At 35.9% G+C, this 27,511-nt stretch overlaps 1 protein-coding gene across 1 annotated transcript; it reads left to right on the top strand.

The window, feature by feature from the left end:
* The first annotated feature begins 462 nt into the window (after positions 1 to 462).
* Positions 463 to 27,511, top strand: EFCAB7 (EF-hand calcium binding domain 7). Its single transcript, XM_075710580.1, has 13 exons — positions 463 to 649; positions 4,762 to 4,973; positions 7,436 to 7,522; positions 8,362 to 8,551; positions 9,659 to 9,783; positions 15,654 to 15,795; positions 17,766 to 17,875; positions 18,862 to 19,019; positions 19,223 to 19,356; positions 21,469 to 21,617; positions 23,459 to 23,668; positions 26,258 to 26,365; positions 27,437 to 27,511. Exons 1-13 carry the CDS (start codon positions 463 to 465, stop codon positions 27,509 to 27,511), a joined length of 1,887 nt encoding a protein of 628 aa, XP_075566695.1.

Genomic DNA, 27,511 nt, shown 5'->3' with positions numbered 1-27,511 from the left:
AGGAGAATTTAGCTAACGTGGCAAGAGTAGAAATTCTAGTGGAAACGTGTAGTAAGGACAAATCCTAATGGTTTATTTATAAACATGGATAGCAATGGTTTGTATCACAGATAACTTGAAAATTTGTTTTTATGCTTCCAAACAGCATGACTAATTGTTAATTAATTGTGATATCAAATGTCTGAAATTAAAATAAAATACAATAAAATGAAACTTTTTTGTGCCAGTAAAGAATAAATTGTGACTAGTAAGTAGAGCTCAAGTTATTTTTGTTCGTGGATCTCATGGTGCTTACCTAACAAGTGTGGATAAATATTCCCATTCCAGATTTAGAGAATGGAAAACATACAACCTAGATATTAGGATAATTTGTGCTAGCCTGTGTTTCAGAGGACAAAACAGAGACATTATTAAACAGGCAAGATAGTAACAAATTCTAACTGTAATTGTATTTTTCACAGAATGGCCAGCAGTCCTGAGAATAACGCATCCCTCTCCATTGAGAAAGTCGCGCACCCAGAAGGTTCCCAAGCAAAGAAGTCCCAGCATGCAGAAGAAGCAATCTTTTACAAGAACTGCCGAGCAGCTTATCTAACTGTTTTAAAAAGCAGTTTAGAAAATATTAAATCAAAAGAACAACTCGGTTTAGGTAATGATTAGATATTTTTTCCCCATAACTATCGTGTGTGATGATTACAGTGGGTGGTTTACAAACAGCAGTCAGCAACTCAGTAGTGAGAGTATCCCTATGCATAAACTCGGTAACTGTTTTAAGGAATTTACAGTAGTTTTAGACAGGGTTCAGATTTCACGTGTTGGCGGCTGTATCTTTGAAGACATTTTCATCGTTTGCCTGTTATAAAATATGTCACATAGTGATTTTTCAAAGTTTATAGAAACTACTGTTCCTTGAAGTTTTTAATTTTCCTCAAATCCTTAATCCTTGTGGCTGGGTGTTAGATGACTTGTGGAAGTGGGAATAGTATACAGAGCTTTTAATCTGTAAATCACCAGTATGAACGGGCAAAAGTTGATACTAGCTGACAGCTTACAGGGGACCCAAGTGAGTTGTTTAACACCACCAAATTTGATGGTAGTATTGTTGCTTACTTGAGGTGGGCCTAGGTACTGCTTTTTGATTGTAACATTTCTGCAGTAAATTTTTCCCTATCCCTGACAAATGATTAAGTGAGTTAGTCTCAGTTCAGTTTATAGTGGGCAATTGCCCTGGAACCGAAAATCGGTAACTGGCATTAATTGGCACAGAGGTTTGCAGACTCATAGGAGAGGTTGTTACTGGAGGCATGGATATGGTAATTTATCCCTAAAGATAGTCTCACAGATCAGTTCTAAGCCACTTTGACTAATATGTGAAAATACTGCCTTTCCTCTACCAACTGTATGTGATCAAATGGACTGTTTCAGACACTGGTGTTTCTTAAGAATTCTACTCTTATTTTATTTAAACTCCTACTGAATTACAATGTTCCCATAGACTAAAATCAAAAGTTTTCATTTTTTCATCCATATTATATTTGTGTATAAGTGGTATTGCTGTCAGCAGTACAACAGGAAAAAGACATCTCTGAATGCTTCAGCTGTACTAAATAAAGGTATTAATGGATACTGAAAGCTGTGGAGCTTAACAACATTTATTTTGAAAACCTATGGAATTTCAAAGTTCCTTGCATGGAATTATTATGAAAGTTACAAAAGTTTACCTGAAAAATGGTAGTTAGGGCTGTGTATTGGAAATTGATTTCTTTATAATATACCTTATTGACTGAGTAAGATAAGGAAGGAGTAAGATAAGACTGAGTAATAACCTGTTTCAGTTGTGAAATAGGTTTCATTATCCCAGATAAAATTTCTCAAGCAAATATAGTAGCAACTTTGCTATCTCTTGGAGTTATAGGATTGTGTACTATGTCTTACCATGTTTGGGGTTTGGTGGGTTTTTTTTCTTACTTTCTTACAGCACTTTTGTCCTTTCATGAAAAAGTTTAATCGTGGTTGTATGTAATAGCATGGGATTGTGTTAGGAAATGCATTGAAGTGTCTTTCAGTCCTATTTTCTACCTGGAGTTTTGGGATGTGAAAATCTTGGCTTGCTTTATTGGAAAAAATGTTTCCAGCTCACATGGTTGACAAAGCATGAGAACATAAACCTTCAGTTAGATAAAGAGAACTGAAATGTAGTATTAAAAAACTAATTTTTTTTGTGTGCATTTTGGGGTACAGTTTAGAATGCACTTGGGATCGGTGGTGGTACACGTTGCTTTCTCAGGTCCTCCTCACAGATTATGATACCAGTAAAAGGTATGTGTATTATGGCATCGCAGTTGTTGGTAATAAAAAAACCCAGGCAACGGCTAAAGGTGAAAAGGTGCTAAGCTATCAAATAATTTAGTTATATCATAATTCTAGTGACTATATTTTTTTTTGCATATGTGAGGAAATATTTCTCCCTAAGGGCTGCATTGCCCGTGCCTAAAATACATGAGGTCTCCACATGGAAACCACCACTATAAAAGCTGAGCGTACTTCTCTGTTGTACTGATTGTTTGTAGCTTCTTTCCCTGTACCAGTACATGAAATTCTACCCGTTAGCGAGCACATTCTTTCAGCATGTGACTTAGCGTTATCCAGGCTTTCTCAGCTGTAATAAAAGTGCCTTTATAACATCCTAATGATAGTTTTGGATAATCTGGATTTTAAGATAGGAGTGGTGTGAACAAATGTAATCTCTTTTATATATGCTTTGGCTTTCATCTCTGTCCATATGCCACTTTGCTACATAGCAAGTGTTTGGGCATTTTGGTTTCAAGGTCAACTCAGAAAGGGCGATTAGCTGCTCAGGCTCCCAGTCTTTTCAGAGATATTTAAGAACTTTTAAAATTTGTAAGTATTGAGAGTTACAGACTTATGTTGCATCTTAAGTAAATTCTGGCATTTATCAAATGAGTGGTGCCAGTGTTGAAGCACCTCTTGCTATATGATGTTTGGCTAATATTCTAAACTGTGAAATAATCACTTAGAGATTAGCCCTGTGAAATTTTATTCATAGGAGTTTTACTTACGGATAGTAGCTTCATTTCCTGTGGTGTAATATTACTTAAGGTATTTAGCAGAAACAGTCTGTAAAGAAGTATAAATAAAAGGTGCAGTCTAATTGAACTTTCAAAAATACAAACTTGGGAGGCATGTAGGGTATGGTAAGCGCTGATCTCCCAGGATATATAAAAATACAGAATTGCCATATATTTGAAGGATACTCTGTTAAATGTAAGTGAATACTGTGCAATATTGACATTCCAGGGAACTGGGCTATCCACGTAAACAAATACAAAGAGTAACTGCCCTTCCTTGGCTGACCTTGACATTGAAATCCTTAACAATTGCTATGTGCCCAAGCACTGCATGGATAAAGATATAAGCTTTGCTGTATTCTCCTGACTCCACTTGTAGAGGTGACAGGGCAGAAATCTTTATTTAGTCCTTGGCATTCAATTGGAGATTAGCAACAAAGGTGTCTGGTTTTGTTTGTTTGTTTTTATGGTGACACAGTTGCCTACTGAGAATTGTAACAATACCACTACCTCATTTCACAGATGCTACTGAACTGCTTTCAGCTGGTATAGACTTGGTCAGTTGGCTAAAAATCAAACTGTCAGCCTAGGTAAAGATGAAGGATCTTTTGTGTTTCCCCAAAAACCTTGATTATATGGGAGGATATAAAAGCATCTCTCCAGTTTCAGATAGACCGTGCATTAGAATCTAATTTCAGTTTAATGCCTTCTCATACTGGAAACTGATGAAAGGATGTTTTCAGTAAAGACTTATAAGAAGGTAACTAGCTCTGGCAAATTAATTTTGAAGAATGCCAGGTGTAGGTGGGACTGTTTGCATGTGTGGTATTGGCTGTTGGCCTTAGCAATGTATGTCTGTTGGTACCATATTTCCTTTACATTTGAAATTCATGTTGCACAACTTGAATTGATAAGTTCAAATGTATAGATGTGACATAAAAGATTGTTTAAGATAAATTCTACACTAGATCTCAGTTCTTTGCAAAGTAAATGGAAAGACTTATGTGGATCTCAGTAGAAATAGGATCTAATAATGTGCAAGCTTACAAGTAATAGGTTTTTGATATTAAGGCAGGGGATACAGACACTGGGCTGAATTTTACACTTGTCACTTGAGGAGAGTGTCTTCGAATTTATGGATATTTTGCTTAATTAATGATTTGAACCTGTTACCTTTATTTAAGGGAGACATCCCGTTTAGTAGGACAGTGCACATGAGTAAGTGGTAGCTTTAAGCAAAATGTTTCCTGTGATATTGTTGTGCTACAAAAAGTCACAGGCTGCTCTCTGGTTTCTTCCTTTTTCTGTAGAAGAAAGTGGGCGTGATTCTCAGCAGTGCGGCATATATCATCTCTGTGCTGGATCATAGTTCGCGAGGGATGATCTAGGATGTCAGGCACTGCCTGTTCCATGAGTCCTTTCAAAAGAATATGTGAGTGAGCTCATCTGCTCTCAGGCTGCTTGAACCTCTCTGGTACAAAGGTCACAATCAGTCTGTATCAGTAACGTACAGGATTGAGACTATAAGCAAAACTGTCCTGCTTTTCCCTTGGATTGATTTGGCTTTAAAAAAAAAAAAGTCTGAACATGGAAAGTGAGTAAAGGACGTTTTAAGAAAACTCCCTTATTGATGGCTGAAATATAGAGTTAATATTGTGTTTTATTGTTTCAGTACTTCAACAGGCTGGAAGAAATCCATCTCAGAAGACAGTTAATAAATATTGGACTTCAGAAACGACCACACTGAATTTTGATGATTTTTGTACTATTTTAAAAAAAGAAAAACCACCTACAAAAACTGAACTGCTCGAAGCATTTGGAAAAATAGACACAGATAACACTGGATATATTTTACATGATGAACTTTATAAAATTCTTACAACAGTAAGTATCAGTAGAAACTTTAACCATTAATAGAGATTTTGGAAATTAGACAGTAAAACTATTCTGAATGTGTAAACACATATTCCTGATCAAAAGAATCAATAACTGTTTCATGGGGTTTTTTGGGTTTTTTGGGGTTTTTTTTCAATTTTATGTCTAATTTTCTGTGGTTATCTGATCTTTCTTCCATTTTTCCTCCTTACAGTCTTGCAGTTAATAACCTGTCTGTCTCTTTCAGCAATTTTGCCTTGAAGGTGGAAGCTGGGAGAAAAAATATTTTTCATACTTTCACAGAACGCTTTGTTGAAACCCTATCTATACTGCAGTGGAGCATCAGAAAGGGAAGCATGTCTCTCCCTTGGTTCAGTTAGTGCAAATCCCTCTATTCTCTACAGCGTTTTGGTTTTATGAACTTTTACCAAAAGAATTAATGACACACCTTTGCTGTTCTCCCCTTACAAGCTGTTGCCTATGTATGTTCAGATGCCAAGTTAAAAAATAATATTTTTATGTTATACATAAAATATTAAGGTCAGTGCTTTAGTTTTGCCATAGCTATGATGTTCTGTCATGCCAGTGACTTCACTGGAACTTAAGTTAGTTCACTGGAGTCTTAAAGGAAAGTGTGCTAGGGTAAGTCAGTATTTTGGTTTGGGATTATGCGTTATCAAGCTAAAGCATGCAAACGTCATAAGGCTTACCTGTACAAATCATTAATATGGATTAAAATAATGACATTAAAAAATATCTGGAACTTCTTATTTAGCTGCTGAAATGCTACCATATTTTTAGGTTTCATTGTATAATCTGCAAAGGATAGAAAAGAATTTTTTAAAAATAGCAGCTGAGATTTTTATGATGATATGAGATTGTAGGAGATGGAACTTTAACGAAAACATTAGCAAGAGTATGTTAGAATGATGAGTGTTGACAAGGTTAAAATCCAGGTCCTCTGAGGATCTGCAAAGCAGGCAAACAAACCCCTGGAACAGAACAGTCTTCCAAGCTGGTGTAGAGCGGATGCCCTGACTTTAAACTACGTAGATGTACATCACAGATGATTACGATGATATGTTCTGTCAGGTTTTTTGCTCTGTAAAGAAAAAAAAAAAACCCACCCTCCATTGTAAAAGCCAATCATCTTGCACAGCACAAACACTAGGGAACAGTAACAATTAAAAATGGACTAGTAGAAGAATTCTAGTAGAGTGCTCAAAAGTGAGAATAAAACAATTTTAAGGAAATGTAGAGGAGAGCAAACTGAGACAGAAGGGACAAACAATTTACATACTATATCTGTTGTGGCTGACCCAATAAAACAAAATTATTTGTTTACTTCAAACGTTGTGGCAGAACCTTCAATCCTCATTCTGCATGAACAAAAAGGTGTAGTTGCAATGGTAAGGAAATAGTCTCTGTATAATGAAAGAAGTAACAAATGTTGAGTGCTACTGTAGTCATGCCATGAAGAGCTATAAACTCTGTATTGTTACATAAAGTCAGGGCATTGCTTCATATCGACCCAGACTGAAGAACTTACTAGATGTGCTTGCAGTAGCAACTGGTGCTGTTCAAAGAGGGGAGGATCAGGATTTGATTTGTTGCAATCCACTATGGCTCTGGGACCATATGTTTGCATCATATGTTTACCAACAATGGAGTTCGCATTAGTTTTCAGTCCCAAGTTTACACCATGAATCTGTAGCTGAAAAGTGATGTGAAGTAGATTTCTGTACAGCAATCATATATTGCTCTGTCACTGCTAACAGCCCCGCGAATTTACGTAGAGGAAATTGCTAGAGGACCTTGTGGAAGACATGGTTTCTTCCTGAGATGTACCTTGTGTCCACATTGCAAGTGGGGTACTCAAGATGGTATTCTGACATGCAACTTCAGACTTGGTTCCAAAAGGAGAGAAATTGCTTTGGCTTCATACTAATGATTCCAAGTAGAAATAGGTGCAAGGCAAATTCATGCTTGGAATAACCCTTCTAGTGAATTAAATTGCAGATGTAGGCTGAGACTGGTATAATAGGATAGCTCAAGTAAATAAGTGAAACTAACCATTATGAAGTTTAGCTCTTGGTTGTTAGCATGCTACAATATAAGTAAGAGTGACTGAGAGCTGGGATTCCCCAGTTTATGGAAGATTTTCTGAAATTGATGTGTCATTCATGGTAGGTTTCCAGAAGACACCACAAAATTGTATAAACTGATGCAATTCATCTGTTCAGTATTTAGTAGCATTGTAGGGACATAATTTTTTACGATGTTGACTTCTATTTCATTGATTCAAATCAAAATCCATTTAAATCTATTGCAAGATAGGATTCCCTGAAAGGGTATTAAAAGAGTCTTTCTTTGTATTTCTATTAAATATGCGTTGTAGGTGAACAGCATTCTTGATTAGGAGACCAAACTGAGTTGGTTTTTTTGTTTTGTTTTGTTTTGTTTTATTGCAGAGAGGTGAAAAAATGACTCAGGATGAAGTGAGTACCATTATTAAACAAGCTGATTTTAACGGCAGTGGCAAACTTGACTACAACAAGGTATGGCAAACAGTGATATTATTTGTTCCTGTGCTACTGGCTTGATGTTATTGATAGTATTAGCATTATCAAACACAATACATACCATCTCCATGTGTTGGTCTATCGATGACCTTACCCCAAGCCCCTGCAACTGCCTACATACTGGAACATGGGCTGTTTCACTCACTTTATCTGGCTATTATCCTCAAAAGGTCACTTGCTGCAAGTGAACTTCATGTATTAGGCACATCCTAATAGTAAGCACAAAGCTTAACAGCATGTGTGAAGGTAAGAGTTAAAGGAATGGCAGAATAAAGATAACAATTGACAGCAAACTTAACTAATCAGTGAGAGTTGCTATGTCTGTGACATTTCATAATTTCTTGTGTGGGGGACATTATTGCATATGTTAAATGTCTTATTTTAAAGATGCAATGTCTTACCGGTTTTTTCTAACATCATCTCTAAGCAATGACTAAGTTTTGAACTGAATAAACAGTCCACAAAGTTTTCTACATAAATATAGTTTCATAGGAGAAAAACAACCCCCTATTAAGCATCCTATGTTAAAAAAAAAAAATCGGTCTCCAAATATGTAGAAAGAAGTATAAATCACATCTTGGGTTGAAAGTCACACTTAATTTTTATTCAATATTTGGACCTCCTTATTGAATCATGGCTTCATTTTACTCTGTCACTTGAGTGGTCACTCTGGTTCATGAAAATTAAAATTAATATTGTGCTTTAAGAGAAAATGCATTACATCTATTGACCTTTCCTTACTAATGTTACATTTTAATCCTTAAAACTGTGAGAAAGAATGTTTTGCTTAACAGATTACTTTTCTTTATCTAAAGTTTTGCGACTTATACATAGCAACCAGTGAGCAGTGCTGCAAGACTGCACGAGAGAAACTGGAAGTTGATAGTCGATTGAGGCAACAGCAGTTTGGAAGTCAAACTGAAACTTCCTCTGAAGGGATCACAGTGTCAAAACCATCACCAAGAGTCTCGAGGAAAACTGATCACAAATTAGCACCAACAAAAGGTATTTATATTTCATATTGGGAATTTTCATTCTGTTGGAGATCATGCTCTGGGTCAATGAACAGTTGAATACCTGTTTAATTTTTCTCAGATTAGTAAGGATGCTATTGACTAATATTAATTTCTTCTATGGCAATTGCATAAATGTCTCAGTGGAATATCTGACCCCCATGTTCAAATGGACTTTGGCTGCATCTATGATCTGAAGCTCTGAAATTCTTAAGGGTGAATTTCATTGACTCTTGTGTGACACTCTCATGTGACCAGAGGGAAGAGAGAAAATGAATACTCAGATGTTGCAACATAGGCAAGTTATTTATTTCCTTCCCACATCAGAGATGAAACTTTAAACTTTCATCAATAAGCAGTCTGTTTGTTTCAATTATCGAGGCCACTTTTCAAGCACAGTCAATATGAGAGTTTAATGTCCTTCCTGAAGTTACAAAGATACTTAAAAACTTTCCCAAACTGGAAAAAGACCACAGGCTAACAGACTGCAAAGGTACCGTGTATGAAATACTTGCATTTGTATGTAGTATGCGCTGTTTAAGTTGCTTCAGTTCTAGGCAATACTGAAGAGGTACAAAGATGATGGAACAGTGATGAAGGCTGAGTTCATGTAGCTAAATCAACAGTTGTATCAGCAGAGTTGCCTCAACGTCAGGAACCTGAAAGTAAAGGCTTGGAAGTAATTGTATTGGGCAGCTGTGCATAAGTGATGTGCTATCTGGCAAGAAGACTACGTTGTCCTGCAAAGAAAGAACTTTAAATTAGAAGCAGGTCAAACCTATCCACTTAGGACAGATTTACCTTGATTCCAAGGTAAATGCAATCATGTAGTAACAATTCCTTGTCCTTCAGGCAAATTTGGATTCTAAGGTTCTGCCATTCATACACCCATTCACCAGGGATGTACAGTCAGGGGAGTAAAGATGTTTGGCTAATGAATTATTAAATGTTATATAGTAATAAGGGAAGTCAGCTTATCTGATTGAAGCTCTTGTCATCCATTTTTTCTCTGTGTGCCTATAAATGTAAGGCTTTATGATAAATGGCACTAGGAGTCAGTTGAAATAATGTAATTGTAACTAAATATCTATGTTTATAGGTGATAGCAGAACTCCTTCAAGACCCTCATCAGCTCAAAGTTGCAAAGCATCCATTTCTACCACAATCAGCATGGGTGCCAGTAGCAACAGAAACACAAAGCTAATTGAGCCAGACACAATAAAGGTATCATGTAAGCTAGTCCTATTGAAATTATGCTGTTTTCCTCTAGGCACATATGTTATTGCATTTTAAATAAGAAACCGTTTTTCTCTGATTTTTAGCTTATGTTTTATTAATAGTTTGTCAAGGGCAGCTATAAACTAGTGAGAGGTTTCTTGATACGTATTATTATTAACATTTTTATATACTATTGGTTTTGCTGACATCTAGTTATTGAAAATAATTTTTCAGGTGTGAAGGTTTAATAGAACAAAGTGTGTTTTTTATAAATGAAACCACTGTTGGATAAAATGTTTAATGACTTTTTGAGAAATTTAAAATTTAATAATTTATTAGGTTGGTGAGAACTTTAAATGCTTTAGTAGTCTGAAAGATTGTGTATCATAAACCTTTATATGAAAGGTAATTGGAAATAAATAACAGATCCGTGAGCGTATTCAGTTTATTGGGCATTAATTTGTAAATATATGCTGTAGCCTGAAAATACTGATTTTCAGTTAGACTAATATGTTCTATCAGTATTTTCTTTTAAATAAATCACTCATTCAATATAAAATCCTGGGGGAGAAAGACAACAAAGTCACTTTGCTAAGTCAATATTTGTAGAGTGTTAATATTGATCTTTTTCCTTTGTTTTCCCTTTCTTGACTGAACCTTTACTAGTTTTCTTTCAACAGAAAATAATAGCTGTAGAAATATAAAACATTAACTGGAAACTGCTAGGATACATTAAAAATGTGCACCTTGAGACTCCTGTATAAAAGGGAAAAAATGGTTATGACCACATAGTATAACTGCTGCTAGAAAACTGAACTGATTGTTCTCATGAGTTACATTTTTGTTTCAAATAACAACTCTGTATTTGTTATTGAACTCTGAAGTCCTTTATATCTTCGACATTGCTATACAGTGACATTTGTTCTATATTAAAATTTAAAAACATAATCTCAAAGGAATTTTTTGCAGTCTGTTTAGGTATCTGGACCTCCATGCAATTTAACCTGCAATTTCACCTTGTTCAAACATGATATGTAGTATATAAAACCATCACAGAGTTTCCCAATATTGGATTCCTCTTTCTTTGTACAAGCTAGTAAGAACTGCCTGAAAAAGAGCAGATGCAGATATCGATTACTATTGATTAGCATCATATAAAAACTGAAATCAATCAATAAACATGAAAAGGTGTAAGTAGAACTACTAATTTTTTTTAACCCTAACTATTAAGGGCACAATGCAAACTCTTGTCAAAATTGATGAATAAATACACAGTGATTCATTTGGGCTGTGGATCAGAATCTAGCACACTGCAATTTCTCTTACTTCTATTCAGAATTGGGGCTTTTTTCTGCAGTTCACCTGTCTTTTTGGGACAGTAAGAAAATAGTGCCATCATGAAGTTGGACCAATGCCAACTTCAAATTTCTGACAGAAGAAAACCACAGAAGTCAAAACATGGTGAACATCTAAATTTAAAAACCCTTAGAAAACATGGAACGTATTCATAGTACATTCTTTCATGTGTTTTCTTTTTGTCACTGGAGTTTTGTGACATGTTCAAAGCCATGTAAATAATTCTGGGCAGAAAAAAATAGACAGTTACAGAAGTGCCACAGATGTACCTAAATAACATGCTGACCTGTTGGGCTTCAAATGTAGTTGAATCGCAATTAATTAAAGCATGGCTAATGGAGATTTTAAATGTCTGCAAAATATTCCTCTTGTCAGTTTTAGTCAAGACTGACAGACATTAGCAGAAAAAGAAAGCAATGTATCATGTTCTAAAATCTTCTCTCTGCGTTGGGTAGCGAAGTTATCCCTGCTAAGGATTCTCACCTTTGCATTCTGCTCTACTGAAGTCAGTGAAAGACCTGTACACACAGTGGGTAGCAAAAGAAATACCTGTGGAAAGGCCTTTTCCTGAAAGAAACAATTATATGCTCCCATTTGTATCAGTGAAGTAGCCTCATGCAGTTGAACTAGCAAGACTTTTTCTGTGCATATTGAACAGGTTTGTACAAGACAAAGCATGGAACTGAAGTTTTTTGCTTTAATCACAGGAATGATTCCTCTCACAAACTTTGCTTTTTATTTTGAATTATGCATGAGTGTGTGGACTATTCAATAATAACTTAAATTGTAACAGCAATAGAATGCATTATTTGGCCAGTGACCAGCACTGGCAGCAACAGGTAGTCCCTAACTTTTCTTTATGATTAACATTTTTAATACAAACATTTCCCACCGTGTTAGCTATTACTTGACAACTGTTGTTATGCATTAAAGTGACATACTAAAATCAAAACAGAAAAATCATCGTTTAGATTCCCAAGTTTACATACCTGTTTGTAATTTGACATGGATAATTTAAAGAATATAGCACCACCTTACGCCCTCTGCAAGAATAACAGTTTAGTATTTGATTCCTAGAGCATTGTCAAGCTTTAGCTTACTGTTGCTCACATCTTAACCTGCACATTGTTCGTTGAGATACTTCCCCTGCTTGCTTGGATTGTTTGGTGTCCCTGTTGTAACAATGTCCATCTGAATGCAAAACTGCAAAAAAGGTAGTCTTTCATCTGAAATAACAGCTAGAAAAATGTAAGGTAAACAAACAGGACAAAGCTACCCTCCATAGACTATCTGTGAGATGATGAAGACCACCGCCATAGTGAGAAAGGGGGAATAGAATGTTGTTGTTAGAGTAATTTTTGTACATGAAAATTGTATCTTTTTGACTAGTTATAGCATATTTGAACTGCTGTTTAAACATATATTGTGGTCTTCTATGTCTCAAAATACCCATGTTGCTTCATTAGCAGACTTTTTGACTTGGATCTTTTTGAAATGCTGTTAATTTTTCCAACAGTTTTGTAAGGTATTAAACTGGTTGTCAGCTCATTTAGTCTCTAAGCTATCTCAGCTGTGTCCAGTTTTAACGAAAAATCTCAATTTACTGCATAAGGACTTTAGATAAAGTTAGGAGTCATGCAAGTATTGGAATAAACAGTTTACTGGGAATGGAATAGTACTAGAATAATTTAACAGAGTAAGCTACATACTAGATTTCTAGCACTAACTTATGTTGACTGTAATGTTAATATCAACTCCCATTATCTACTTGTTTGACTGAGAGAACCCTATCTTTTGCTCAACCTTTAACCCTCACCATTAAGTCCCAGTAACTTTCTGTCCTTGTTCTCTTCTTTGCTAATTATTCTTTGTGATTGGACCCCTTTTGCTTATCCTGTCACTAGAAATCTAGTTTTCATGGATAAAGATTGGTATAAAATTTTTAGGTGGCCTTGTTAATTAGGTCTATACTGCTACAGAAAAGGTGGCCAGGGACTGATCTCTGGCTCTGGACCAAGTAGCATAGGTAGCTGCACTTCCACAAGGCTTAGGCCTAGCACCCTCTCAAGCAGATTGTGTCCACTTTAAATGGCACTTAGCTTGCTTTTTTTTTCCTAGAACCCATGTGGCAGTGTTGTGGGTTTAAGAAATTATATTTTCCAGTGCCATTCATAATCTTATGTCTCTGCATCCCAACCAAGAACACATGTTACAAGCTGTGGGGTAGTTCATGGCACGGAGGGTGCAAGGTTGTAAAACCTGATCGGATGACGTTGACTGTGTAGGTGACAGAAAGCCAATCGAGTGTAGTTACATCCATATTCCTTTTTGAAAGTGGTGCCTGAAGTGAAAAATCCTTTGAACTGTGTACGCATTTTCTTGAAGAGCGCTAGTTGTAGTTATCTGAAGCAGAGCCACGGAGTGAGCTAACAGCTAAACAGTATGGATGATAGGGTGTTGAACGCTTCACCTTCGTTCTTGCTGTCTTTTATTTCTCAGTGTAGATGTAGCTGGTGACATGAGATCACTGTTGCTCTAACAGCATGCTGTTTCCTCTGCATCTCTGATGGCAGAGAAGATAGGTTTCCATGAAGGTCCTGGATTCAACATGTTGTCTTAACTTGAAAAGATTATGGGAGTGGAGGGACTTGGATATTAGTTTCCATATTGGATGTCCCACTTTTACATATCTTTTAGATAGCTTAATTGATCTTTGTCTTGATAGCCTGTGCTCTGAGAAAGTATGTTCACTTTTAAAGTCTCTTAGAACTTCTTTAGCAAAGTCTTAATTTTCTTTAAAAATCCCAAACCTCCAAAGAAAAGCAGAAAGTGAGTTGCAAAGTATATAGTATTCGTTCTTAAAAGTATTCCATATGGTCAGCTGTATGCAAATATAATTAGCAGAATTTGACATCTCAAATTGGTATGATGCATTACGCTACCAAAACTATTGGGGTACTGAGGGATGAAACAATTGTTGCTTTTAGATCAACATCTTGGATGGGACAGGGTAGTCTTACCATAATAATAATTAGTTTGAGACTAAGATAGTTTCCAGCTATATAAAATTTGGAATTCTCAGTATTTATCCACATTGATGTTTTGAGGATGATATATATTTATTCCTTTTGTGTGAAGATTCTTTTCATAGCTGAGTTTGTGCTATTTGGCACTGATAAGAGTGATTCAGGGGCAGAAAATGAAGTGAGAGATAGTATTATCTGCAGTCTTTCTATGCCAACATAGGTGGTGAATTTGCTCAAAGTACATCTCTTTGTTGTGATTAATTTATAAAAAGTTCTTAAAGCAGAAAGGAGTATAATGAAGATGAATTTGGTAATGTTTGAATGAGAAATGCTTAGTATAGAGTTGATCCTGTTCCCAGAGAAATCAGTGGCAAAACTGTGTCACAGGACTGAAGGCTTTTAAATCCATGAATCTCCGAGTAATTTATATTCTTAAGAAATTTAGAGTTCTGAATGGAGAAATCTAAATTCAGGATCAGTGCCACATGTCACCAAGTGTGTTACTTGGCATCCTGGGTGTACACACATAGCAAAGTCCAGCTCTTGTCTGACACCTTTAGGTCATTGACTGTAAAGTACCATCAACTGAGTGTGAATGCATTGTAATGAGAACTGGTTCTTTAAGAGGAGAAATGAAATGTAGCATTCTGATGAAGACTGACCTTAGATGGAGTTAGTAGTCAGCCTCCTTACTGGAGGCTTGCAGTGCAGGCCTTTTTTTTTAATACAAGCTCTGTACAAGTGACTAGAAATCTTGGGCTTAATCTAGACCAGGGAAGGCAAATCGAGAATGTCTTCCATTCCTCTAGGCATACACTATGTCTATAAGGACTTTATTTTTATTTTTCTAAAAATATATCATTCAAATGATATTTGAAATTGAAAATTGGGACCTGCTGTTTAAAAACAAAAAAAATTTGAAGCATGTAGTTGTTTTAGCATCTTGGCAAAGTCATGGCTTCTTTAGGAACCATATTATTCACAAATACAGCAGTTTTCAGTTTATGTCTTTCCAATAGCTTTGACAGAAGTCAAGAAGAACCACTTAATTTGACCGGTATTTGTGTTTGTGATTTGTCTGAGCAAATAACTCCTCATTCTTCAGCTAATCAATTATGTTCTTTGCTTGAATGGCCTGATGGAACTAATGTAGCAAAATTCCAGCCTTTCAGTGGTAAATCACACAGTTCAGAGAATTTCATGAGTTCAGTTTGATTCTTCATGGCAATTCAAATTTCATTTCAACTATTTGAGCACTGGGGTAATCTGTATGTTTTTCAAGCATTTTCACAAGTGAAGCTCTGCAAAAATTGACTACAAAAAGGACTATTTGGGAAAATTCATTTTAAAAAAAAAGGAGTAGATGATCAGTACTGTCTCTTGTGGTGTATTTTATGCAGGATTTATTAAATCATCAAACTAATATATTTCAGAGAAGGTGCTTTTATCTTGATCAAAGATCAAGGTAACATCTAATATTTGCTTGGTTTCCAGGAATGGCAGTGTGCACAATCCAAAGGATGCTTCTACTTGGAAGAAGATGGTGAAATCATTAGTCATAAGTACAAGTTGCACTTACCCCAAAGGTCTACAGTATGTATTGCCATCAAGCCTTTAAATGTTCGCCAGGTAGAAGGTAAGTGTCTTTGTATTCTTTGGAGAGTTTTCCTCTATAAAAAATATTTTCTTTTCTGCTGATATATCTCTCCTTTCTCACTCACAATACTTTGCAGTATTGCAATATAGCAATACTTTTCTCTGTTGACAGAGTCCTATTAAAAATATAATTTAACTTGTCACACCATATTTTCTGCTTAGTCATTTTGTGCTCACTGCTTGGGCAGTGAAAATCAGCTAAGTCCATTATCTAGTCAGCCAACCTCTTAGATTATTTTTGGCCATAGATTTGTGAAGTTTCTTATTACAAAATTCAAATGTTAGCACTGTTTGCAGTATCTCTCTTTAAGGTGTTAATGTACTTTGTGGGAAACAATACAAAACTTAGTGAATGTGGTATTATCCACCTCAAATACTTTTGTAAATACTTGAAGTAGGTTCTGGGGTTTTTTTTTATGGCAGTACGGTATCTTGATGTTTTGATTTTGAATCTTGTCTGAGGGATTTATAGCTTAGTTTGCTTATTTTAATTTTCATCTTAAGAGTGAAGCCCAGCATTAGAGCCACCTGAGATTAGTCAGCCTTTGTACTCTTTTTTTTCTAAATGCTATTGCCTTTGTTCTCTCCAGTGATTAACCAAGGAACTTTATCTAGTTGCTACGTTGGAATTATTTTTTTCCCAAGTAGATTATTTCCTCTTTAATCCTGTGAAACAGGAGCCATTAGATCCCAAAGATGTTTTAGTCATCTGGACTGGCTGTTGTGCTACAGGTTGGTAATTGATTCTGATTGAGGTTGGTAATAAAAACTTCACTGCAAATAATTGACAGAAAGTAGTAATTTTCCAATTACTACCTGGTTGAAAATGGGAAGCTGATCAACAGACTTCTAATGGTGAGGAAACGTGGTCTGATACTAACAGATTTGAGTAACAGAACGCCTCAGTGTTCTGCTCTTAATTTCTCTTTTTTTCATGTGGCACCCGCTTAAACTGTGCCTTGGAGTAGTTCTGCTGCAGGATTGTCCAGACATTCTGTGTAACCGAAAGAGTACTTACTTGTCTTTCGTTAAAAAATACTACTTTTGCACAACATTATTGTCCTGTATATAGAAATATCTTTGTGTTTTGTTGTGAAGAGGGAGGCATAATACTAGTATGTAAGGAAAGGATTCATGTTAGAGCAATTACCTTTTACTAAGAAATCAAAACTATCTTCACACTTTTAACAAAGTGTGTAGCCACTCTTTAGTATTCTTGACTCCTAACTGTAGAAAAACCTAAGCCCCTGCATTAATTCTTTTGCTGTGGTCTGGTTAACTTGAGGACCACTAAATAACTCACTGATTGATTGCCCTCAGGAACTGAGCAGCTACAAGAAATCAAAGAGGTTCAAATGGCAGCCATTCAGCATATGTAAGACCAGGCCTCCATTCCAATCCAACCTAAGACTAACAAAGAACAACTAGTGCTAGAGGGATCTTGCTATTTAAATCTTAAAAATAATTGAAACTTGTACTTCTGAGATTTACATTGTCTGATATCCCTAGCTTTGCACATAAGCTGGCTTTCCAGCTAAGGTGAGTTTAACAATATTTTACAGAACTTCAGAAGAGAATATGATATAACTTGGCTAACATCCTTAATTGCAAATATCTAGGACCCTTAGTATAAACAAAAGTAATAAATAATAATGTTGTACTAATGGTAGAAAACAATGAAAAATGGCTTCCTTAACTACCAAAGGTTTTAATATTAGAACTATTAATAGTAATCATTATCTGTAAGACAATCACAAGACTTGGAACAATTTATCTGATCAACCTAAATAGGAAGGAAAACCTGATAGCATATAATGAATTCTTTTTCTCCATCTTACATTAACAGGGATCAATATTATAAATACCATGGAAATATCTACTTTGGGGTTCACAGAAAAACAATTTTGTGCCATTATTAAGCATTTGTGTTGGGAATGTTTTTCTTCTTAGGAAAATCTTGTCATTGGTTGTCAGTGGATACAGCTTTGTATATTCTGAAGGAAAATGAGACCCAAGAAAATTTACAGCTTGTGAGCTTTACTGAACAACAAAACAGAGAGGTTAGGTATCTTTGTTGTATTCCTATTTTAATTGTTGTATCTTTATGTGTTTATACTGCATGGGTGAGTTCCCAGTGTTTGGAAGGAATTAAAACTGTACTAAGGAGAGAAGAAACACTTGTTCTGTGCTTATTCCCTTTTAAAACTGACAGAACTCACACAAGGAAAGATGTAACACTGTCTTAGTTATGCCCTTTGGATGGGCTGAATTGCAAGCCACTTTTATAGAAGTTTAATGAAATTCCTGTGAGGACCATATTATCCTATAGCGTGTTGGCAAGTATTGCTGAGTTGCTGGTTATCTGTATAGATACTCTGTGGAAACTCACTTGTATTCCTGCACCTTCAGAAACAAAAGTTCAAAGGTAAAAATTGCTAAAATTTCCTTTAATTTTCTTTCTCCTTGCCATATATATGATTTTGAACTTCATAGTGCACAGAATATTCTTATCCTATGGCAGAAATAAGGGAGGAGAAATGGCAGCATTAAGTTACTTCCCCCTTCCAAGCCACATGGAACTTGGCTTGCTTCTTAAACCCTAAGTCACTTGTGACTTTTTACACAGGAAGTTTTTGTTGCTAGTTTGAACAAAGCTGATAAATCAGGGAGGAAATTAAAAACTCGGTGGATTTTGTCAGCCTGCTTCTGGCTGCTTTTGTTTCAAAGTTTAACAGTTAAAGAGTGTTCCAAATATGAAAAATGATAGAACAGTTATTAGACATTTCCAGTAATGACTGTTCTCCCCTCGTCTCTGGTCCTATACATTTTTCTAACTTTTATTATAACTAAGAGATTCACTCGTTTTTGTGTCTTTAAAATGGCATCACATAGCATCTCACTGTAGACATGTTTTCTTTAGGGAAAGAACCTAGCATTACCAGTGTTTTCCAGTAATTAATCAGCTTTGTATGAATAAGACTAGTAATAAATAAAGGTATCATTTGAGAAGTAACTTACAAACTTGTCTGTCTTCCTTTAAGAGTAGATGTTTGGATGGAAAGGGGAGCTTGGATCAGGCATTTACTGGCTACTCCCATTCACAACAGGCTGTAGGTTGAAGAAGGTAAAAACACAAATTACTGGTGAAGCCAAACTGGTGTATAGAGGTGAAGATGGAGAACTGGCTCTGACTAAAGAGTTCCGGTGAGTCATATTCCCAAATAGGCATGATAACTATTGCAAAAGTGTGTGCTCCAAATAACATCTAGCTTTGTGAAAGCTGTATGTTACTAAAATACTGTTTGTACAGAATATTCTCAAATAGACTGAAGAGTTATTGACAATATTATGAGAAGATAAAGGAAACAGAAGTATTTGGAAATAGTTCTGCCTTTTTAATCTTCTAGAGCCACTTTATTGGATATATTTGAAACAATTGATTTGGATGGAAATGGCCTTCTGAGTTTGGAGGAATACAATTTCTTTGAACTGAGAACTAGTGGTGAGAAATGTGATGAGGAAGCATGGGCTGTATGTAAGGGTAAGTTCGTTGCTCTGCTTGATACAACTAATTAGGGCTATCAATCTACTTGCAAGTTGTTGTTTATAGCATCCTACTATGTATATAGTATAGAAGAACTGAGCATTTTGTAGCCTATACCAAGAGCACTTGTAGATATTGTTCTCTCTTTGTTTTTCTTTTTTTCCAGTCTCCTGTCCTTTGTTTTGCTTCATTCTGGGTTGTGTGCCACTGGCCTTCTGCTGAAAAATTCTTCCCATTGCTAATTGCAGAGTTTTGTAGGTGAAAGATTTTTATAGCTGCCAGAAACTACAGCTTTTCTAATCATGGATCATATGGTGAATTAAGCTGTAACAGGCATTCATTTAATCAGTCTCCTTTCTGCAGATTAAGCTGATACTGCTTTCATATCTCACAAAGTGTTGAGAGGGATATTTAATTAGTGTGTATATGATGCTTTAAAAATGGCATCTAGAGCTTATGATGATTGTTTAGAAAATTAGTTATTAGAAAATTAGACATTAGAAAATGCCTATTGCAAGTATATATTTTCTTCAGATGTAAGCAGTTTTTCATTAAAAATGTCTTTTGAAGGTTCATATATGGTGTGTCAGTTTGTCCATATTGTGTTATGTGACAGCCATGAGATTCTGGGACTTCCGTGAGTGAGATGAGGAAGCTGACAGACAATTAAGACTCTTCCAGCTGTACTTTGTTTTCTGCCTGCTGATACATCTCATCAGCGTTACTGGATGTCTTGCCAGCTTGCAGGAGCAGTGTTAGGCCACAAATGTCAGTTCTGAAGAAAAAAGGAATTCTGTGGCATTGCTTTAAGCTTGCAAAGACCTTGAGAATGCACATATTTACCTCCTAACAGAGCTAGGAGAATACAACCCTCTGTGACTGTAGATTGCTCTAGTAATACAGGGCACGAAAGCAGTGGTTTCAAAGCATTGGCAGTTTAGCTACAGTGAATGAACAAACTGGAAATTTAGAAGCCATTGTATGAAATTTAGAAGTTTCTATAAGAAATACAGTTTTTCTGCAACTCCTGTCCAACATGCCAGTATGGCATATCGTTGTATGTCTGCCTATGTCATGTTTGATGTAATTCCTTTGTAGGCTATGACACATTGCTTCATTTGGGCCAAAATACTTTAAATCTGGCAAGTCCTGCTAACTATTTCTCCCTAAAACACTCTGAGTTATTGGACTTCTTCCTAAATGATGGAAAGCTCATACAAAAATACTTTTCAGTATATGTTTCTTGTCCCTTTCATGGCTGTACATGCTATTCCACACTTTATGACTTTGTCAGTGTTATGCCTCTGTGCACTGGTCTCAGCACGAGTAGGAGGGGTGTATGTGTGTGTGAAATGTATAAGAGAGGAAAGAAGAGAATATGGTGAATGTTTTACCAGGTCATTAATCAGTTGAAGGGTTCAGACGAATATCATAAATCTTGACACCAAAGTTCAAGCCATTTATTATAGCATCTGTACCCTTAGATAGATTTATTAAATTGGTAACCCCTTTTTAATAATATATAGTAAAGATTTAGCATTGTTATGAAGATGAGAAAACCATTTTTAAAAATCTCTGACACACGGACATTTCAATTATGTGTTTGCTGACATTAGAGTGGTCGATCTATGATATTCTATCAAGAGAGGGGTGTTAGGATTACTGGCACTTTATTGCTTTTTAGGAACTAAGTAAATCATTTCTGTATCAAGGACCTCAAGCACTAAGGGTGCTGGCCCCAGCAGACTTCCATTTTCCATTCCTAATATACCCCATTCTGTGAATCTCAACCACAACAGATACTGCTAGCAAAAAGGGAAAAAAGAATCAAAATGAACTCTTTCTGTTTTGAAATCTTGCCCTCTTTTGGGTTATACGAGAGGCCAGCTGTTTCTAGTTATTATCTAAAATCCATGGGGAAGCTCTGCAAAGAGCATATATCTGGCCAAGGACATTCTTTCCCAAATAATATTAGAGAGCCTGAGGCTGCAAGATGGCTCCATCTTGTAAACCCTGTTAACAAAAGTGGGAGTTTGGCTTTGGAAGGATAAAGAGTGTTTGCAGAGAGAACAGATGTTTAAGTGCTACCTTATATTTCTTCTTAAACAGAGAATTTTGATATGAAGAAGAATGAACTAACAAGACAAGGATTTATGGATTTGAATCTCATGGAAGCCAATGACCGTGAAGGGGATCCTAGTGACCTTTGGGTCACTTTATTGTCTCTGGGCTACAATAAAGCATTAGAAATGACAGAGGTATGATAGCCATATAGCAAAAATAACTGCTTCACATACAACTTGCTGCACATGTTTAACTGCAGTACTGTTTCTGTCTGTCATAAAATGATGTCAGTAGGTCAGTGATGCAGTCCAAACACTGTTAATACAGGGTTTACACTATGACTTTCAGTCATTATGGTATCCTGTTTCTTAGGATAACACTGATATTGTTGAAAGAGGAAATTTGCCTTTTGCTTTAGAGAAAGCCTGTATTTTGTGAGGTTGTAGAGGAAGGAATCTGGGGTTATAGCTGTTGAAAGAATTCACACACCTTGCTGGTAGGAAGTGATAAGAAGACAGTGATGGTAAACTCTGACCTGTCAGCAAACCTACAAAATGGAGGACTTGCTCTACTTAGAAAAGTCACTTTCCTGGCCCAAGCTGCAACAGAAGTGGATAAGGAGAAGATAATTTTTTTTGCACATGATTCAGAATTCATAATTTTCAGACATGGCTATTTCTGTTACTGTTGCCTTTCACAACAGTGTCTGAAGGTGTTCAACATAAAATTTTAATGAGAGGGCTTCTGTTGGCACACTATTTACTTTACAGGACCAGGGATTATTTCTCTGATGTTTCTGTGTGCTTATAGATTTTTTTTTTTTTTTAATTTTTTTTTTTCCAGAAACAGAATTGGTGTTGGTGTTAATAGTTCTCACTAAAGAAAGAGGATATTTTTAATGACTAGAAAAGAAATTATGAAAATCAAGGAAAACATTAAATATGGAGATGATTTCATAATTTAACTTTCATTCCCAAGAAAAGCTGATATTTTAAAAAAAATTTTTATCATAGTCTGATTATATTATTTCTTTAACTTTTGTTAAACTAAATCAGGTCAGTGTATGTGTGTGAAAAAAACATATACAGAACCAAAAATACTCAGTATGGTAGAGACTTCAGTTGTCTCTCAGTGAAAATATTGAGATCACAGTGAATGATTTCTTAACGAGCAGCACTTCTCCTTTTCCTGCAAGTATTGTTAGCAGAACAACTACAAAACTGTCTTTCTGCACCTCAGACGTAAGAGGGAGCTATCCTCTAAGAAAGAAGATTTTGGAGAGGTTTTTATCAAGTTAGAAATTTTGAAAAGGTATTTTGTGCCTTAATACTAGCTGTGGTTTATGGCTATAGTCTTGGTTTCCAAAGGACAACATAGTCCTCTGAATGCTTTAGTCATTCACGTAAAAACGTATATCTACTTAACTTGTGTCTATAACTTAACATTTTAATTTCTTGATTGGAGATGATTTAAGAGGTTGATATTTCAGGAGCATTAAACCTAACAAATTAAAGACAGAACTGAGAAATCCTAGTGGATTCCAAGAGCCATTTGAAAGAAACTGAGGCGCTATTACTGAGTCTAAGAAAATGCAAACTCGTGGTTGTTACATGTACTAATCTTAGCCAAGATACTGTAAGAGCAGAGTGCTTAATGTAACATTGCAGATATTTTAAATCTGTATGAAGTGGCACAAATAGCAAGAGTGTGACAGGTAAAGGAGACAGGTTTATTTCAGACACTGAAATACATTCATATTTCATCTTAATTCCCGAACGTTTTGCTATCCAAGTTGGAGCCAAATGCACCAAGCTACGTATTGAGTGTGCTGTGACTGGCATGAAAAGCGTTCATTTGTCCTGAGCTTTCCTTTGCCACAGCTCTCAGGTTTTGAATATTTAATATTCAGTGGCATACTTGTATTTGGGTAATTCTACTTCAGAGCATATATGAAAAGACTTCAGAGCTGTGGATGAAAATCTGAGGGGAATAACTACAGATAAAGTGATGATAAAACTCTTTTTTTCCATTGCAGGCATGCCCCTTTGTTATTGACATCTATGCAGAAAAATGCAAACCCAGAATTAAAGCCATATATCTAGAGGCAGGGAGCTGGCAACTGAACAGGGCTATATGCAAGTCTGTTGTTAATAAAGGAGAGGCCAAAGTAATGGATGGCTGTGAAAACATAATCATCTATACCTACAAAGCGGGCAGGAGAATCACTTCTGTTATTGAAAATAAGGTATGGCATGAGACTTCTGTAAGGTACTTTGTGTTAATGTCTATTATTATTTTTCTTCTTCCTTCCTTGTGTCATTTTTGAGAATTACATTTTCTGATACTTCTGATAGCAAGTTTCTGTATCTAGTTCATTTAAAAAAAAAAAAGTGCCTGATGCAAAGCTCTTTTTGACATATGACTCGGACTTCAAAAGAGTCTGGATCAGTGTTCTTGGAAGGGACAGCTTAGTATAATGAGGCAAGCAGTTTTAAGTATCATATAGAATCTGAATATTTGTTTGTGTTCACATTCCAATTTTTCAATATTTTGGTAATTATTTGAGACATAATATATTCATAATACCAGAAAATAAATACTAAGAACAGGAAATACAATTACAGAAAGAGCAGAGACTACAGCATTTATGCTATTTAATATTTCCAGTGTGTATAAGAAAGTAAAAGAACAGTGATTTGCATTGATTGTGTTTTAGAAGCATATTATGGATGAATTGTTAACTGGCTAGCTGGTCTACTTTATTACTAATCCAAGTTGACAATTGTAAAGCCAAGCAAAAGTGGTTGGTGAGAAGCCAAGATTTTAAACCTTTTTGCATAGATCCTAATGAGTGTGCTGTTCATTCCCAGTTTCATTTGTATCAGGAACTGTGAGTAAATAAATTCATTGTAGTAAGATGCTAAACTTAAGATGCTTTAAACCTTGAAAGACCACAGCAAGAAGTGTATTTTTAAATGGACAAACATGCAACAGGGGGTGGGTTGGTGGGCTAATATTAGGACTGAATGCCGAGGCTCCTTGGAACTATGGGTTTAGATCTGCACTTCGCCCTTTAGGGTAGATATACTGGAGTTATTTATATGTTTGGGGATATGTCAGAGGAGAGGAGGTCTGTACTGAGGCAACTGGATGCTGTCTGATTAAAATCACTGACCACTGCCGTTTATACCATTCAGGTTTCATAAATACGTCTCTTCTGCGTTGAAGCAAATAGTGGCATTTCCCCGAAAATGTCATTAGCATTTGTAGACTGGAGGCTTTTTTGTATTTTAAATGTCTGGAAAGAAATAATAAAAAGGCAGTTTTATGCATCTGTCTTCTATGCTTCCCGCAGTGCAAGCAGTCTGATTATATCTTCAGTTATTGTACTGATGATTTCAATGGAAATAACTGTTTCTTTGTTACTTCTGTAATTAAATTAAGGAAATATGCTAGTTCCTGAGGGATTCTGTTTTAGTCTTGCATATGTATTTAATCAGTGGATAGAGAAAGGTGTCTGTCTTCGCACCCTCCCTAGTCAAGGTGTGAGCTGGGGAGATTAAAAGACCTTGCATAGAGCGCCTCAAATTTCTCAGGGAGTAAGCAGTACCAAGTCTATTGTCTGCCCATTTATATGCCAAAATAGATAATGAGGCATTTCCTGTCATCCAAAGCACAAACTTAGTATCATATACCCTTTGTGCTAGGTGAATATCTGTGGCCTCCTTCCTGTTGCCGTACGTATCTTCCTGTACAGATAATTCTCGTTTGCCTTTATCTCACTGTGGTGTAGGAATGAGGACTTCACCAAAGTGATGCCAGAGCAGCTAGATCAAAGGAATAAGCAGCTTAACATGAGATTGTGTTTATATTTCTGCAACAAAACTATATTTCAAGAATTATCATATTTGCACTCTGCTGTCCACAAATCCTTTGTACTGTGAGCACCAGAGAGCGCTCTTTTTTTGTTTTGTTTTATGTCTGTCCTTACCGGTCTAATAGTAGCTTCTTTGCTGTGTAAGGCTGATTGTGTGAAGTAACTGTTTCTATTCCATTTCTCAATACAGAGAGATTGTTGGATAGCATTGTCTAAGAATCAAACATTTCCCAGCGTCTCTGTCAAATTAAGGTTTATGTAGAGAAAACTGAATAGTGGGGTATAGTAGCATGTCTTGTGTCTGGGTATTGCCTGGGATAAACTGGCGGTTAAAGAATTTTCTGTTACCCAAGCTTTCAGTTTTATATGTTGGGTCCTTCTTGCATAGTTTTAGCAAGAGCATCTGTTCTATAAGTGATTATACTTATATTAATTTCATCAAATATTTTTTAAAATCTCTATTAATGAAGTCTTCAGAAATCGCCTGTAAGGGATGTTGCAAACAAAAATTGGGCAAGCATCCAGTGACACTTCTCCAGATCACTGTCCTCTAGTGATTTTGCAGTTCAAGGACTACGTAAGACAGAAATATTTTCTTTGTACTTAAAGTCTAGTATGAATTTGTCCAGTCACCTTTTGAAACTATGTAAACTGTTAGACTCTGTAACATTGTGTGGCAAATAGTTTTCTCACTAAATGGTGTTCCCAAGTTGTAAGTGCTTAAGTTACTTTGAAGAGTCTTGAATGACTTTTGACAATGGATCTGGGCTCTGATGATGCTAAGGTACATTTGAAACTGTTACTCTTCAAAGAGAATAGACATCAGCATCCTTAAAGCATTTCTATCCTATAAAATAGCAAAGTCAGAGGAAGTAAGAGGAATCCGTAGTTGTTACATAAAGAGCAGCCATTTAACCATTAAGACCAATGGGTTCCTTCATGTTTTTTCACTTGCAGTCTGAAAACAAAGTGATTATTCATGTCAACAATGAGCAGAGTAAGAACTGCCTAAGTAATAGGGGACTCACGGTTTTTGCTGTGGAAGTGGCACCAAAATCCATGATGGTAAGATTTTTATTGTTTAGCCAACTTAAAACCTAAGCAAAAAGAAAAAATCATGTGACATCCTTACAGTTTCCTTTTGCAGGTCTTTTATCATGATAATGAGCATGTGGATAGTGGCATCTTCATCACCAGTACAGATCAGATATAGTTCTTGATATTTCAAAGCTGAACATGTGTTTGATGTATCCATATTTCCCTGTGCAGATTGCTATAAAAGTCCTTAGCTGTTCAAGTTTTCATACGTGTTCATTCAGTACATGTACCATTTACTAATATTTTTTAATATTTTTTTTCTAAGGCTGTATTTTTTTTTTTACTTAGCAAATTTTAATCAGATACATAGATGTCTGTGAGAAACAGACCAAGCAGAGACAAAAATATACGTATCGCACTCCTTATACACAGTGTGATTTGCAGATGGCTAGTTTTTTTTTTTTTAAACTTGACTTATGGATCATGTTTAGCCACAAGGCAATTTGATCTGCTGATCCCTATTCCAGAGTTGGGCAGGCTTTAGTGAAAACTCTAAATGAGGGTTCTAAGGGATAGAATGAGATTGAAAATGCATTACAAATGCTGATAATCTTCATTCATTTTATGAAGCAAATCCAGTTTTTATTATTCTAAAAGTCTGGTCTCTTTCTTTAAAAGGAGAGGCATACAAACTATTTTATATTTCACAGCTTTCCAATGTGGATGCATTCAAACCCATTGTAAACAGATGCAGTCCCATGACACTTGGAAGGGCTGGGGCCTATTCTAATATTGCTGCTGACACTTTAGATATCTATAGCCTGATCCTGTATAAGGTGTTTCATTAATCTGAATTTTGGCTTCATTCAGTATGAATTGTAGGCTCAGTGTCCCTTTGGGATTCTTTGCTGTCATGCAATTAAATTCAATAGTAAGTTATGAATACCAGCTGTCATTATAGATGCTGAATGTTAGTCATTTAATGTTAGTGATATAAGTAGTGAAAGAGTTCATTTTGCTTACATAGCACTTCAAGTAACATACGCACAGTTCTCCAATAAACAACTCTTTCACCTCTGTTTTCTCTCTTGTATACAGGTTTCTCAGCACGTGATGCCGCTGAATGAGCAGGAAGAATGGCTTTATAATTGTGTGCATTCCCTCTTATGTTAA

This window comes from Pelecanus crispus, chromosome 5, assembly GCF_030463565.1.
Source record: "Pelecanus crispus isolate bPelCri1 chromosome 5, bPelCri1.pri, whole genome shotgun sequence".
Taxonomy (NCBI): domain Eukaryota; kingdom Metazoa; phylum Chordata; class Aves; order Pelecaniformes; family Pelecanidae; genus Pelecanus; species Pelecanus crispus.
Note: the sequence above shows the minus strand (reverse complement) of the source record. Positions and strands in the feature narration are given on the sequence as shown.

Bases quoted from the DNA above. Each gene is read 5' to 3' on its own strand.
- EFCAB7 (XM_075710580.1), top strand. From the start codon at position 463: ATGGCCAGCAGTCCTGAGAATAACGCATCCCTCTCCATTGAGAAAGTC. The intron at 650-4,761 runs GTAATGATTAGA...TTATTGTTTCAG, and splicing joins AAAAGAACAACTCGGTTTAG to TACTTCAACAGGCTGGAAGA. The intron at 26,366-27,436 runs GTAAGATTTTTA...TCTTGTATACAG, and splicing joins TGGCACCAAAATCCATGATG to GTTTCTCAGCACGTGATGCC.